At 50.5% G+C, this 14,074-nt stretch overlaps 1 protein-coding gene and 1 long non-coding RNA gene across 4 annotated transcripts in view; one reads left to right on the top strand and one right to left on the bottom strand.

Annotated features, from left to right (window-relative positions):
* Nucleotides 1–14,074, bottom strand: part of LOC144587954 (uncharacterized) — a 494,427-nt gene that overhangs the window by 118,832 nt on the left and 361,521 nt on the right. The window lies entirely within an intron of this gene.
* The window catches only part of IL1RAP (interleukin 1 receptor accessory protein), a 65,914-nt gene that overhangs the window by 22,028 nt on the left and 29,812 nt on the right, over nucleotides 1–14,074 (top strand). For all 3 annotated transcript variants that reach the window (XM_072996377.2, XM_078389699.1, XM_078389700.1), the window contains 2 exons: nucleotides 8,357–8,642; nucleotides 11,403–11,595. In XM_072996377.2, the coding sequence (XP_072852478.2) occupies nucleotides 8,357–8,642; nucleotides 11,403–11,595 (479 nt within the window). The remainder of the gene's footprint in view (nucleotides 1–8,356; nucleotides 8,643–11,402; nucleotides 11,596–14,074) is intronic.

Below are 14,074 nucleotides of genomic sequence, written 5' to 3'. Positions count from 1 at the left end.
AGTGGTTGACTAGGCAGCGGTTGCTGAAGGGCGCAATCCACCCTTCGGGGGACCCGAGGAAGCTCACGGGCTCCTGACCTTCTGAAGAGAGCAGGCTTGAACCCATGAAATCTTGGAGGCTTATTCAGGCTTGAAGGTGTATCCTTCGATTGACTCTAACCATCAGAATTTGCGGCTGAAATTGGGAACTGGTTGCTAGGCTGCCCCTAGCTTTTTTGCTGCCTGAGGCAGGATGAGACATGCCCCTTGTCATTTCCACATGCCCTGCGCCCCCCCCCCCACGGTCCTACAGAACTCATGAGGGATGGCAGAAGGGAGTCCAGTATTTCTGGCTTGGTCATCTCCTGCCAGGATCCTTTGACTGATGTATCTGAATATCAGGAAAAACGTCGTAACTGTTAGAGCAGTACGACAATGGAACCAGTGACCTCAGGGGTGGGTGAGCGCTCCAACACTGGAGGCGTTCAAGAAAAACTTGCTTTGATGGCATTCCTGCCTTGAGCAGGGGGTTGGACTTGATAGCCTCGTAGGCCCCTTCCAAATTCACTTTTCTACGATTTCTGTGATTCGCCACCTGAGGCAGCTGCCTCACCTTTCTAAATGGTAGGGCCGGCTGGGTCTAGTCCCATTTTTGGCTAGAGTGCATGGGCCTCAATCCAGTAGGCCGGTTCCCAGCTAGAGTAGACCCAGTGAATGAATCGGGTTTGCATAAGAGTTCTTCGGCTGGGGCTGGCCATTGCCAGTGCCACCAGGATGGTCTCCATCTGGTACGGTGAGGGTGCAAATGCAAGATCGTCCGTCTTCGCTCGTTCCTTTGCCCTTGAGCAGGCAGACCAGGCTTACTCTGCAGGTGTCTCCGACGGTCTGGTTGCATTCCTCTGTCTGGTGCAACTGTTTACCTGCATGAGGTTGCAAGTTCTCCCAGATCTGGGATTAAGGTCTGTTGGATGTGGCAAGACTGGGTGTGGACGGCGCTCTGCTGCCAAATGTGACGTGCATGTCAGTGTCTCTGACCTTTGGCACTGCAGGAAGACAGCCTTCCCCTGTCTCTCTCTAAGGATCGCGTGCCAGGGCGTACACAGTTGGTGAGCCTGGAGGTCCATACTTCAGGGATTGCTATATACGCCGCCGCTCACAGGTGCCCCTCAACCTAAGGGGATGCTCTCCATGTGCAACAAAGTGGAAGCTGATTCTGGTAGGAAGCAGTTCTTGGAGTGCTTTGCAGAGTTTAGAAAACCTGCCTTTTAAGGACTTTCAGTGCCCGGAGTCCTTCACCCACCGTGGCTGGTGGCCGACCAAAGGATTCTGGGATGTGCGCTTCAGAAGAGGAACTTTTCAAAGTGTTGAGTGAAAGGGCAGTTGGGGTAGGCCTGGAAAAAGATTCTCAAGCTGCTTCAGACAGAATGTGCCGTTCATTTTTTTAAAAAGAAATAACTGGTCTGGTGCTTTGAACTCTGGATGTCTCAAACATCTGGTTTTCTTTGGAGGCTGCCGTGCATGTCCCTGTGAACCCACTGATCCTTCATTGTTCTCCATCCTGGCGCGCTTGCTTGCCTGACATTTTGAGGAACCCCGGCTAGAGGAGAGGCGTGACTCATGGCTGCAGCCAGGATATGAGTCGCTCTCCCCCCCCCCCCCGCCATCATCTGTGGCACATTTCCTGTCTCAAAAGAGGCTTGCAAGCGGAAATGCCCTGAGATGGAAAGTTTTTGAATTGGCCTGGCCAGGAGGCTCGGGACGAAGCGGTCACCCTGGCTCTGGGCCACATGGCCCCCTTCCCCCTCATGAAGAGAGGGATTGTGTCCCTAACAGCCCATGTGTGTGGTTGCGTACACTTGGAAGGAATCTTCCAGATGGAAGTGGAAAGACGCTGTGCTTGATAAGAATGTCTTGTGTCTGTTCCCACCAGCGGAAGGGTTTCTGGGCTTGGAAAAGCTGGTACCGGTCAAAACAGCTCAAAACACAGGCAGTGGAGTCTCTCCCACGAGGAGCGTTTTGCTCATGAAAAATGCCGGCCACCTCCTGCGCCTGCAGCGGGAGGCCCCCACCCCACCCCATCGCTTCTCTCGTGGGCCATGGACGACTCCCACCTTCTTCCCTGCCTCGTCTGGTTTAGAGAAAACCCATTCGCTTGTTTGCTTTGAACTGACCTGAAGTTGCTTAGAAGGCGACTTGTATACGGGAGGCAACAGGAAAAATAAAATATGTGAAAAGGAGAGGCGAAGCTGAGCAGAGAGGAGTGGAAAGGGCCGCATCCGTATGACGCTTGGGTCCCCGGACGCTGGGGTGCAAAGCTGATGTCCTTAAAAGCTGAATTATAGTTGCTCCTGACTGCTTCCTCTCCAGCATCTCCTTCTTAGAAAAAGCAGGAGTCGTGTGGCATCTGAAAGACGAATGAGTTTCACTGAGCTTAAGCTTTCTCGGGCTACCCCAAAAGGCGGATTACAGACCTTGAAAGCGGATGGCGTGGTGAGCACCCCGAAGCTTCCTTCCTGGGTGGCTTTTTCTTTTTTGCATGCATGCATGCCGCCCTTTCCTCCTTGGGGAACTCAGGCTTCATGGATGCATGAGCAAGGAAGCACACATTAGCTGGCAGCGAGGGGGAATACATGTATTGTGAACCCCTCCCGCCCCCCCCAAGAGTAGAACTATTGTAAGCAGTGAATCTCTGGGATCAACAGCTCCTTTTCGTTTAATGCGCTTGGAAGTAACATAGGCTCTGTCCCCCAGTATCTCTCTTGCACGTGGGCAATTGGATATAAAAGCTCTGCACACATTTCTGGATATGTGGCTAATGGCAGTGAAGTGCTCCCCGCCCGCCCCCAATGTGTACAATGTGTTTATGCAAGGCTGCGCTCATTCTTCCTTGGAGAGACATTTTGCAGCCCCAGTTCAGAAAAGCTGCCTTGTATTGTGCTGTACACCAGATGTGAAAAGGCTCGGGAGGCCCATGTTCTACGCTCGGGTGCCTGGGATCTCTGAGTGGGATCTTCTTTTCTCACCCTCCCCCAACCAGTGGGAGTCCCCCAATGTCCCCCCTCTTAAAAATGTCAAGAACATGACATGCCCCCCTCTCCAAGACAAGGCAGTAAATGGCCTCCTTTTTGCAAGAAAAAAAACAAGGACTCACAGTATTGTTTTCCTTGTCCTGCAAGGAAAGGGCACAGTGTTTTGTGGACCTCTCGACGAGAGAAGAGAACAAGAATTCAGGGTTTGGGGTGCAAAACTGTGTAAAGAACCCCTTGATAACACTTTAACACATCAGATGCAAATGGTGCAGATGTTTGCTGCTTTGTTCCACGGACACATAAAAAAAAACAAACACCAACAGCGCCCACTCTCTTGCTTTCACTTGGAGGTGGGGAATCTTGCAGGACTGAAACGTCCTTCCATAGGTTTTTTCTGAAGTCCACAGCCTAGTTATAATAATAATTACTATGGTATGTTGTCAAGTCAGTTCCTACTTATAGTGAGCTTTTTCAGGGTTTTTTGGGGTAGAGAGCATGCAGAAGTGGTTCGCCAGTCCCTTCTTCTGGAGAGCATTTCTGGCACTGTGCCGGTTGCGACACAGCCTGGCTCTACTCACAGTAAGCCCAGTGGGGGAATCAAACTTCCAGCCTTTGGCTCTGCAGCCGGAGACCTAAGCCGCTAAGCTATCCAGCTCACTCAGAACCGCTGATCTCGATTCCTGCCTTGAGCAGGGGGTTGGACTGGATGGCCTTAGGGGTCCCTTCCAACTTCACAATGCTAGGATTCTATGAACTAATGAGAAAAAAGAGAGACTTTTTCTATTATTATTATTTCTGTTTCTGCATGGATGCAGGGCCTTGCATCGTACTTTGGAGGAGATACTTCAGCCCTGAACACTGTCTACACAAGTTACGTGGGGTAGGTGTCTCGGCACGCAGGGAAGGTTTTGGTGCTCTGATTGCTAGCCTGTTTATAAGAACTTGAGCAGTTCTGTTTGGGCCGAGGCCCTGGCACCTGGACTGGTTTTTGGGCTATTTGCTCTGTCTCCTGGAGGGACAGCAAGATCGTCTGGGCACCGAAGAAGACGGGGACCTGGCATTGTCTGCAAATGAGCAGGGAATGGATCTGAAACGGGTGGGAGGAAGGAAGAGAGGCAGGTGGCAAAGGAAGAAACAGCAGGGTCATTTTTCAGAGAAGGCGTAGGGTCTGATTTGCTCCGACAGGGGTGGTGGGTGGATGTATTTTTCAGCAGACAAACTAGGTAGCCAGCCGTGTGCGGAGCGTGGCTGTCATGCCCCAGGAAGCTTCCCGGGGAGACTTTATGGGTGGTTTGTTTGAGATGTCTACATTTTATGATGGAGCTTTGTAAACAGTGTGTCAGCTCCTTTGAGTCACAGAGAGAAAAGCAGAATGGAAAGCTCTCCCGTGGTTTGGAAGCTCGGAGATCCCACACTTTGAAGGGGACCACCACGTCCTTCCACTACCGGCGTCAGCAACAGGCTCCCATCAAAAGGAAGGTCTCCGGTCTGGTCCTGGAGGGCCCCATACACGCCTCCATACCTTCATTCGGACTCTGAGCGCTGCGAGTTGACCGCCAAGGTCCAGCTGGGACTTTGTGGTTGCCTCAAGGTTTAGGGATGAGGTTAAAGCGAGGGTTGGCTGCTTGAGAGGGTGGCGAACGAAGCCCCCCGAGTTAGCTGGATACCACAGTTCTGTATCCCAGGCATAGAAGGGCCTAGAGGCAAAATGGAGAAATATTACTGTTTTTGCTGCGGCTGTTGCTCCTCCTTTTCATAGAATCATGGAGTTGGAAGGGGCCCGTAAGGCCATCCAGTCCAACCCCTCAAGGCGGGAATCCAAGTCAACAGCCGTTCTGATGGGTGGTTGTTTAATTCTCTCTTGAAGGCCTCCAGGCGTTGGAGTGCTCACCACCACCTCTCGAGGTCATGGGTTCCTTTGTCGTACTGCTCTAACAGTGAAGAAGTTTTCCCTGGTCTTCAGCCTAAATCTGGCTTCCTGTCAACGGCACCCGGGGTTATCTGCCCTGCACTCTGGGATGACTGAGAACAGATCCTGCCCCTCCTCTGTAGGACGACCTTCCAAGGATTTGAAGAAAAAGGCAATCCTATCTCCCCTCGACCCTCTTTTCTCAAGGCCCTCTCCCTTCTAAAGAGGATGGGCTTGGCCCAGCGGTGTCGAGGGTCATCTGTCTCCAGACCTCTGTGTGAAGAAGAAGGCAGTTTCTCACGTGTTATAATCCACCAGCCGCATCTCACAGCCCTATGATTGAACCACCATGGCGCCATCCTACAAAAATGCTCAGATTGGTTGGCTGGCGGAAGGCTTAGCATCCGTCGTCTGCTGGAGAATTCCAGCCCAGCCCTGTTGAAATGCAGCAGAGAATTTTTAAAACCTCATCCCAGGAGCCCAGGCATGGGGGGAACCTTGGTCCTTAAAGGGGGGGGGGTCGTGCTCCTGGACGTGGATGGTGCAGCTATGCCTTGAGAAGTTCTGATGCCCACGCATGGATGCCCTAGATCTCCAGTCTGCTCCCTCTTTGTCCGGCTGCATGCATTTTCTCCTTCCTGCCCCCCCCCCATTGCTTGAGAAAACACCTTCCCCAAAGAATTCCACCCGTGGCGACTCTTAGCCCACCTGGGCATTGGCATGGCACCCAACGGTCACCACGCTGTGTGTGGCAGCAGGTGGTTGCCACTGCACCCCCCGCGAAGGGGTCTTGCCAGTCGTGAATCTTGGAGGGAGGGAACGTCGGGTTGGCTTTATGGCGATGAAGGAACCCCCCTCCTTTTGATTGACATAGACTTTGCAGCAAGTGGGGGGGGGGGCTAGGGGGTCCAGGGACCAGTTTTCGACTCTCAGGATGCCCCGTGGGCTTTTTGCCCTCACTGAAGATGCAGACAGAACTCCAAAAAAATACTGAAAGACGAATGTTTCTTTGGAAAGGGGGGGGGAGAGAAGTGGCTCCGAAGAAGGCAGGTTGTGGGGCTGAGGGACGAGGAGCTCCCTCAGTGGCAAGAGATGGGCCCGGAGCAGAGCGAGGTGAAGTAATCGGCAGGTAATTAGCCAGAATGCCTGACAAGCCAATTTGTCTTAGTCACGGCTCAGCTTTCTGGACTTTGAGCCACGCCGGCCATCTGGGCCGGCCCTGTAGAATAATGCAAGGTGGATAAAAGAGACAGTCCGGGACGTCTCTCAGCCTAGACGTCACGGCCAGCTTTTCTTGCCCAGTCGCTCAGCACCTCCATGGCAGGATTCGGCCTTTTCCGTGGCCGAGGTGGCTTTATGTGGCCCCCTTCGTATTATTTTAATGCACTGGAGGGGGGTTTCCTTTGGGGGTGTTCACAGGTCTGTGGGAAGAGAAAAGAACGAGACACGGACCAGATTTTGCAAGAATAATCTTTTTTCTAAGGGCTTCTCCTTGTGGTTTGTGAGTTGCTGAGTCACAAAGAGAAGCCCCCCTCCCTCCTTCCTGCCCGCCCGGTTTGTTCTTCCTTCCTGGGCAGGCGGCCACGGCGGCCGAACGGCACACTTTGGGTGTTCAGCGCCAAATTCTGCCGTGGCCCTGTGCCAAGCCCGGTTGCAAAACCGTGGTGACTCGGACGCTTTTTATTTTCTAAGCCTGGCCAGTTTTATTATTCATCTTGTCCGCAGCCTCCCCCCCTCCCCCCCTTTTAAAAAAAAGACATTTCGAATATCTGTTAGCCATTCAAAGTGGCCGGGATGTTGAGAGATTAAAGGTTCGTTAGCACCTTGGAGGAATTATATAGAGAATTATGGGACATGGCAATTAACCATAAACTGACATGTGATATGAAAATAAATAGAGGCCAAATGAAAAAGAATGATTTTAAGAAAATACGGAATTTACTTTTGGAACATGTATTTCGGAGAGGGAGGGGGTTTACACCGAGGGAAGAAACAATGAAATTTTGGAGTGAAAATGGATGGAACGAAGTGTAATGCTAGTCCTGAAGGTGATGGGAGCACATGGGTAATTGTATTTTATTGTATTGTATTGTTTTATATTTTATATAGGGTTTTTTGTGTAGTAGTAGGTTTATTTTGTATTAATAAATTTAAAAAAAGGTTCATTAGCACTTTGTAAGTCTCTTGTTTTTACCCTGTTTAAAATTATTTCTGCTTGCAGAGTTTAATGATAAAGCTGTTCCTATGTGCTGGGTGACCGTTAGGGAAGCCACGACACAGAAGGAATAGGTGTTAGGTGGGAAAAGGAAAATAGCGAAGTGCTGGCAGTGGTTTTTAGGTACGAAGCTCTGGCATTGATCAGCTGGAGTAGAAGCAGTTCAGGGAGAGAAAAGAGAGACGCTGCTGGCTTCTGGCAGCTGATGGAGGACTCTTTGCTCAGTCTGTTAAGCATCATAATTTGTGTAAACTGAGAATCTTGGGAAGGAAGATGGAAAAATAAGGGTTGTAGAAAATGCCTTTCCTCCTCCGTGCAGCTTGAGGGCTGATTCTGTGATTTGGTTCATGGTCAGTTTGGCCCCAACCACGTTAGGGTGGGCCAAGGATCTAAAGCAAATTGTGGAGATCTGAATCCTTGTACCTTCCGTTGAATTGCATGAGGTATTCGTGGCCCAGGGGTTAAACTGCAGCCCTGCAGTCAAGACTCTGCTCATGGCCGGAGTTTGATCCTGATTGACCCAGGTAGCCGGCTCAAGATGGAGTCAACAGTCCATCCTTCCAAGATCCATAAGTTGAGTCCTCCACTTGCTAGGAGGGAGGCCAGGTATAGCAAGCATAATTAAATTGCAACCCCCCCCCCAAGAGAGTGCTTTAACACTGTGGGGTGCAATATAAGTAGCACACTTTGCTTTTTTGCTTTTACTCAAATGGCCCTGTCCTTTTGCTTTCACTCTAAAGAAGCTTTTAAAGACCTGATCGCCCCTTCAGAGTGGATAAGCATTTGCCAAGTACTGTAGCAAGCAAGCCTCTGGTGGGGGGGGGGAAGGAGGCCTTGTTTTAACGGGGTTTTTTGCAAACTGCCTTTAAAGCTTCCTCTTTTTTTTGTAAAAATGAAATACCCTCCCTTTTTAAAAAAAGCACGTACAGCCCGTTGACTGCATAATCCTGCCAGGTCTCGCTGCTTTTCTCTTGGCACAAATCCATGGTAAGGGCACCCTGCTGGAGCCCCTTCAGAACGCTTGCTAAATTTAGCACAATGGGGGTTGTGGTCCTTTTTTCGGTGGGTCGAGTGATGCCATTTTTTATTTTTTATTTTTTGCTAAGTTTGGCATTGACAGAAAGTAAAAGAAATAAACTTATTTCAGTGGCCCGGCTCTCTTTAACCCCTGTGAGGCAGGTGATTGCACAAAAGTTATGCCTCTCTCAACCAATTTCTCCCCAGAGCGCTGTGACGACTGGGGCGTGGACACCATGAAACACAAGCCGGTCTACAGCGGGGAGCCCGCCCGGATCAAATGCCCGCTCTTCCAGGCCTTCCTGAAGTACAACTACAGCGCGGCTCACGCGGCCGGCCTCACCCTGATCTGGTACTGGATCGGACGAGGGCAGGACCTGGAGGAACCCATCAATTTCCGCCTTCCGGACAACCACATCAGCAAGGAGAAGGATGCCCTCTGGTTCCGGCCCGCCCTGCTCAACGACACCGGCAACTACACCTGCATGCTCAGGTAGCCTTGCGGAGTTCGCGGGCCACCTTTATCTGTTTCCCCTTCGGATTCTGAGATGCTTAAGCAAAGGCGATGCCCAAGCCAAGATGAGGACAGAGACTTGCTTTTTTATATAAACTAAGGTCAGCCCTGAGAAAGCACGTGTCATGTAGTACATCCGTTTTCCCCGGGTGTGTTTTCAATCTCCCCCCCCCCCCAAAAAACCCCATTGTGAAACAGTTGAAGGCACTTTTTAGACATGGAGGATGAAGAAGAACGGAGGAGCCCGTTAATGTTTGCTTCACTTTGAAGAAGCAGAGGCAGCTGGCTCACCTTTCTTTGTTCCCGAGCAGGTGGAGCTTTTAGCAAACAGCCCTGGGCATCCTTAGGGCATCCCCGCTCGGTCCCTCGGGCATCAAGACCCTTTTGGCATGCTCCGGATTGGAGGTGGGCACGAACCGGAAAACCAGAGGTTCGTGAACCATCAGAAAAACGAACCTGTTTGTGGTTTGTTTTTCGCCCTCATGCCTGGGGGTGGTGGCGAGTGGTGGAGGGACCTCCTCCCTCTTCCTCCCTCCTCTTCCGCCTCTCCTTCCCACCACCACTTCCACCACTGCCATCCTTGGAGACAGCATCCCTGGTGGTCCCCTCCGGGAGCCGGGCCTGCGGCTTCCCAGCGTGTGTCCCTGCCGATCAGCTGGGCAACGGGTGGCCGAGGCAAGGAGGCCTTGCTCCTGGAAGGGAAGGGAAGCCAGGCCTCTGGGGATTGGGGCGGCCACGGAGCAGGAGAAGGCGATGGGGGTGGTGGTGGAAAGGGGGGCAGGTGGGTTTGCCAGACAAGACAAAACAAAACACCAAGTTGGGGGGGGGGAGTGTGTTTAGCTTTGGCAAAACAGGTTCCCCTAATTGGGTCACCAACCAAATCGTGAACCAGACCGATTCATCAGGGTTTTTTTCTGGACTGTGGTTCAGTTTGCACCCACCTCTGCTCCAGGTTGGGACTGCAGGAATGCAGCTGCAATGAAGGGGCTGAGGTGGAAGGAAAGTGGGAAAGTAGGGGGGAATTCTTTTCCCCTCTCTTTTTTCTTTCTTTCTTTCTTTCTTTCTTTCTTTCTTTCTTTCTTTCTTTCTTTCTTTCTTTCTTTCTTTCTTTCTTTCTTTCTTTCTTTCTTTCTTTCTTTCTTTCTTTCTTTCTTTCTTTGATATACCTTTCCTGGCGTCTGCCCACCTTTGCCACGGGAGCAGCCTCTGGATGGGGTGAACTACAGTTCTCATGATCCCCAGCCCAGGGCATGGCCAAGGAGCAGAGGTTGAATGTATAAGAGAGAGGGGGAGTCGTGGTCCAAGACCCCCTGGGGAACACCAGCTCGGTGATGGGAATCCACGGGAATTTCTTCCAGGGTTCTGCCTGTGGCAGGATCCAGGAAGCCACCTCGGAGACACTGGCTCCTGACTCTCCGTCCCTGGTATTGGTCATTCCACGCTCTGTGTATCTGGACATGGACGGTGGGCTGAGGAGAGATGTCTTGTTAGGTGCTGTCCACTTTCTTTCGAACCCGTGGATTTGTGACCTCCAACGTATCCTGTTGGTTCTTGCATGCTCAAGGCTGGTGGCTTCCTTGAGGGAGTCAATCCATCTTACATTTGCTCTTCCACTCCCCCCTACCCCAGCGCGATGGCCTTTTCTAGCAAGCCCTGTTTTCCTTACATCCAAACCATGATAGCTTCAGTTGAGTCATTTTTTGCTTCCGCAGAGGGTTCTAACGAGAGGTCTGTCCCCTCTGTAGGGATCCAGTCTTTTCAAAGTTCAGGCAGTCTAAGTTTCCTCCCAAGAGCCTGTGGCAAGGAGTTCCATAGGCTCACTGTAATGAATTACCCAAGGAAGGGTTCTTCCAGCTTGAAGTGGCTGTAGCTCGGTGGGTTGAAATACCTGGCTGTGGAGACAGGAGCTGGGGTTCAAGTCCGTTCTGGGAGAGGGTCAGCCCCTGTCGCCTGCAGCTTCGGCCGCGGATGGGGTCCCCTGTCACCCATGTGGCTTTGAGCAAGCTGAACGTCGGACCCTGAGTGCCACCAGAAGGAGGGGCTGCCGGTAAACTGCCACGCAGCCCTGTGCTGGAATGGACTTGACAGCCCATAATTATAATGAATTAAGGCTGCTTTTGTAAGACTTTTAAGTTCTATGGGGTTATTTGTTTGCTTGCGTGTCTGTTGATGAACCTTGTCAATGCAGTTCCACAAAATGAGTCTCTTCTTATTCACAGTCGTAGATGACATGAGCAGTTATAACAACAACAACAAAGATGTTGCTGATAGATTTGTGAAGTTCAAATGTCCCTTTGAATTCAGAATCCAAGACTTCTTCCTCAATTATGTTTGATGTCCAATACCTAGAAGAATCAGTTCCACATGTGGAATCTTTGGAACCCTAAATTAAAATATCATTTCAATTGCATACACATGAATTCACTATGTGGCGTCACCCCTCTAACACAAACATATAGGAATTGTACCTAGACCATGTTGGCAGGGGCCTGATCCGCCCAAGTGGCAACAGCAGTTCTGGCCTCTTCTGTTCTGTCGCTCTTTCTGATTCAAATCTCTTACTCAACACCCTGCTCTTTCTCAGTCCCATACCTTTCGGCTAGACCAATATTTCGCAGGGGTTACCCTGTGTTTGGATTTAGTGTGCACAACCATCTGGTTTTTAGCATTTTCAGAGTGAGTTTTACCTCCTACCGTGACCATCTTTTTGGTTTGTTTTTTAAATTTGCCTGCCCGCAGAAACGCCACCTATTGCAGCAAAGTCGCTTTGCCGTTGGAGGTCGTTCACAAGGACCCCGGGTCTTGTGTCAGCCAAGCGGTCAGGCCGGAAGAAGTCCTCCTGTATTTATCCTACACCAATGTGAACCTCACCTGTCCAGATGTGGAGGGTTACATTCCAGTGGGTGTCAAGCCACGGGTGCAGTGGTATATGGTAAGATCTCTCTCTCTGTGTGTGTTGTGTTGTGGTTGGAGGCTTCGTTTAGGAAACAGCATTTTGGATTGACCGTCTTCCTGTTAACTGGGCTGAATGCAGAGAGGTGCTAGTTGGCCTCAGGCAGAGCTTAGCAGAGTTCATTGTTGGGTTCCCTCCCTCCTCTAGACTACATTTCCCAGAAACCCTCAGTGCAGTCAGTCCATGATGGCGTTTAAGGCGACACCACCTTTGAATTGTACGCATTACAGAAGCAATACTCGATGACCGTGTGTCGCTCCAGGGAAAACCTTGTTCCTTCCCAATGACCACGAAGATGGCACCTCGGCTCAGAGAGAACAGGGAGAAGGTTATGGTGGCGGATGAGGTGGTCGCCCTGGCTCATCAGAAAATCTCGGGGCTTTGACCCGCTGAGCCTGGTTCCTCTACACCACGGGCTACGAGGTTTTTCCTTCTTGAGACTGTCTGCCCCTCTCAGTCCCCTGAGTTATACAAAACCCTTTCCAACCCTCAAGCTCTTCTAACATGCCTAGCTCATCCAAGTGGTCCATTTTAGACCTGGTTTGTGGACACATTGGCATTTATTTATTGTTTTGATTTATATACCGTCCCATAAGGTAAGGTAAAGGTTCCCCTTGACATATAGTCCAGTCATGTCCAACTCTAGGGGGCGGTGCTCATCCCCGTCTCCAAGCCATAGAGCCAGTGTTTGTCCAAACACAGATTTCTGTGGTCACGTGGCCAGCGCGACTAGACACGGAACGCCGTGACCTTCCTACCATGGTGGTACCTATTTCTCGACTCACATTTTTTTACATGCTTTCGAACGGCTAAGTTGCCAGGAGCTGGGACAAGCTACGGGAGCTCCCTCCGTCACGAGGATTCGATCTTACGACTGTCCCGTAGCGCTCTGCTAAAGTGTAGCGTGAGAGCCCTTTCTGGATGGTTTACAATTTAATTAGGGAGGCTATAAATCCCCCACCCCAACCCCAAGCAAGCGGGGGACTCAATTTACTGACCTTGGAAGGATGGAAGGCTGAGTCAATCCTGAGCCCATTGGGATTGAATGCAGGTTCTGAGCAGAGTCTTGACTGCAGTTCTGCAGTTTAACCCCTGTGCTGTGGGGGGCTCACCACCTCCTAGAGTTGTGCTTCAGTGCAGAGCTTTGAAAATATCTTCATGTGCAGTTTCTTGATGATGATGGTTAAAGTATGGTTAAAGGGCAAGCCTGCCCGTTATTTGTAATGTAGATCCCTCTCTAAAGTAGGGGAGCTCTCCCTCCATTCCCCCCTTCCCTGAAGCGCGGAGCAAGTACACACGCCATCCATGCTGCCTGTGGAAATGCAGTTTATGGGGCTCAAGCAACGATTTGTGTCTCATTGACCAATACTTCCTTTCTTAAGCGAAGAAGGGACGGGCTCAGTTTGACCAAAGGGCTTTCTTGTCCATTAAAAATTCACATCCCGACAATCAATTAGCAAAGCTTTTGCAGATGGTGGTTCATTTGTCCAGCTAATAAAACCCCATTAAAAATGGTACATTGTGTCGATCTTAACGTTGGCTCATGCAGATGGATGGGCTTGGAAGTGGGGCTGCTCAGAAGCAATAATCGTTGCAAAAATGGTGCAACTCGCTGATGCTCGTGAGGGGGGAAGACGGCACTCATCCATCTCCCTTTCTCTTCCTTAAGGAACTATCAGGAGAGATAGCAGGCATTAAGAGAAGCAGAATTTCCAAATCCCGCGAGGTGCTGGTCCCCCCTCTGTTCAGCACTAGTTAGCCCTCACCTTGAGTCTTGTGTCCAGTTCTGGACATCGGACTTCAAGAAGGAGTCCAACAAACTGGAGCAGGTTCAGAGGAGGGTGATAAGGAGGATCGGGTGGGGGGGGCTGGAAATCAAGCACTAGGGGGAAAGGATGAAATAATTGGACATGTTTAGCCTTGGGAAAAGAAGACTTATCAAATATTTGAAAGGCTGTCCTACAGAGGAGGGACAAGATCTGTTCTTGATCATCCCAGAGTTCAGGACATGTCCGTAATGGACTCAAGTTACGGGAAGCCAGGTTTTGGTTGAATGTCAGGAAAAACTTGCTAACTGTTAGAGCAGTCCGACAGTGGAAACAGTTACCTTGGGAGGTGGTGAGTGCTTCAGCACTGGAGGCATGCAAGAGAATTTTGGACCACCTTCTGTCAGATATATTTTAATTTGAACTCCTGCACCGAGCATTGTTCTATCATATGTAACAAATAGAGAAGTGTGCCGGTTGTAGAGGTTTCCTAAGAATTTCAGCTCTTAGAATAAAAAGCCCAAGTTCTCTGACTCCTTTGCTTTTGAAGACAAGGTTATGAACATTCTGAAATTTTGATTCCCAAGCATCTTTGGTCAATAATCTACACACCATTCAAGCGAATGGACTTTCCATATCCAGATGAGCAATAAATGTCTGGGCCAGAATCCTGTTGACTATTTCTGCTGCCC

Source organism: Pogona vitticeps, chromosome 3, assembly GCF_051106095.1.
Source record: "Pogona vitticeps strain Pit_001003342236 chromosome 3, PviZW2.1, whole genome shotgun sequence".
NCBI classification, from domain to species: Eukaryota; Metazoa; Chordata; class Lepidosauria; order Squamata; family Agamidae; genus Pogona; species Pogona vitticeps.
The sequence above is the reverse complement of the archived record's forward strand: the minus strand, read 5'-3'. Positions and strand labels throughout refer to the sequence as shown.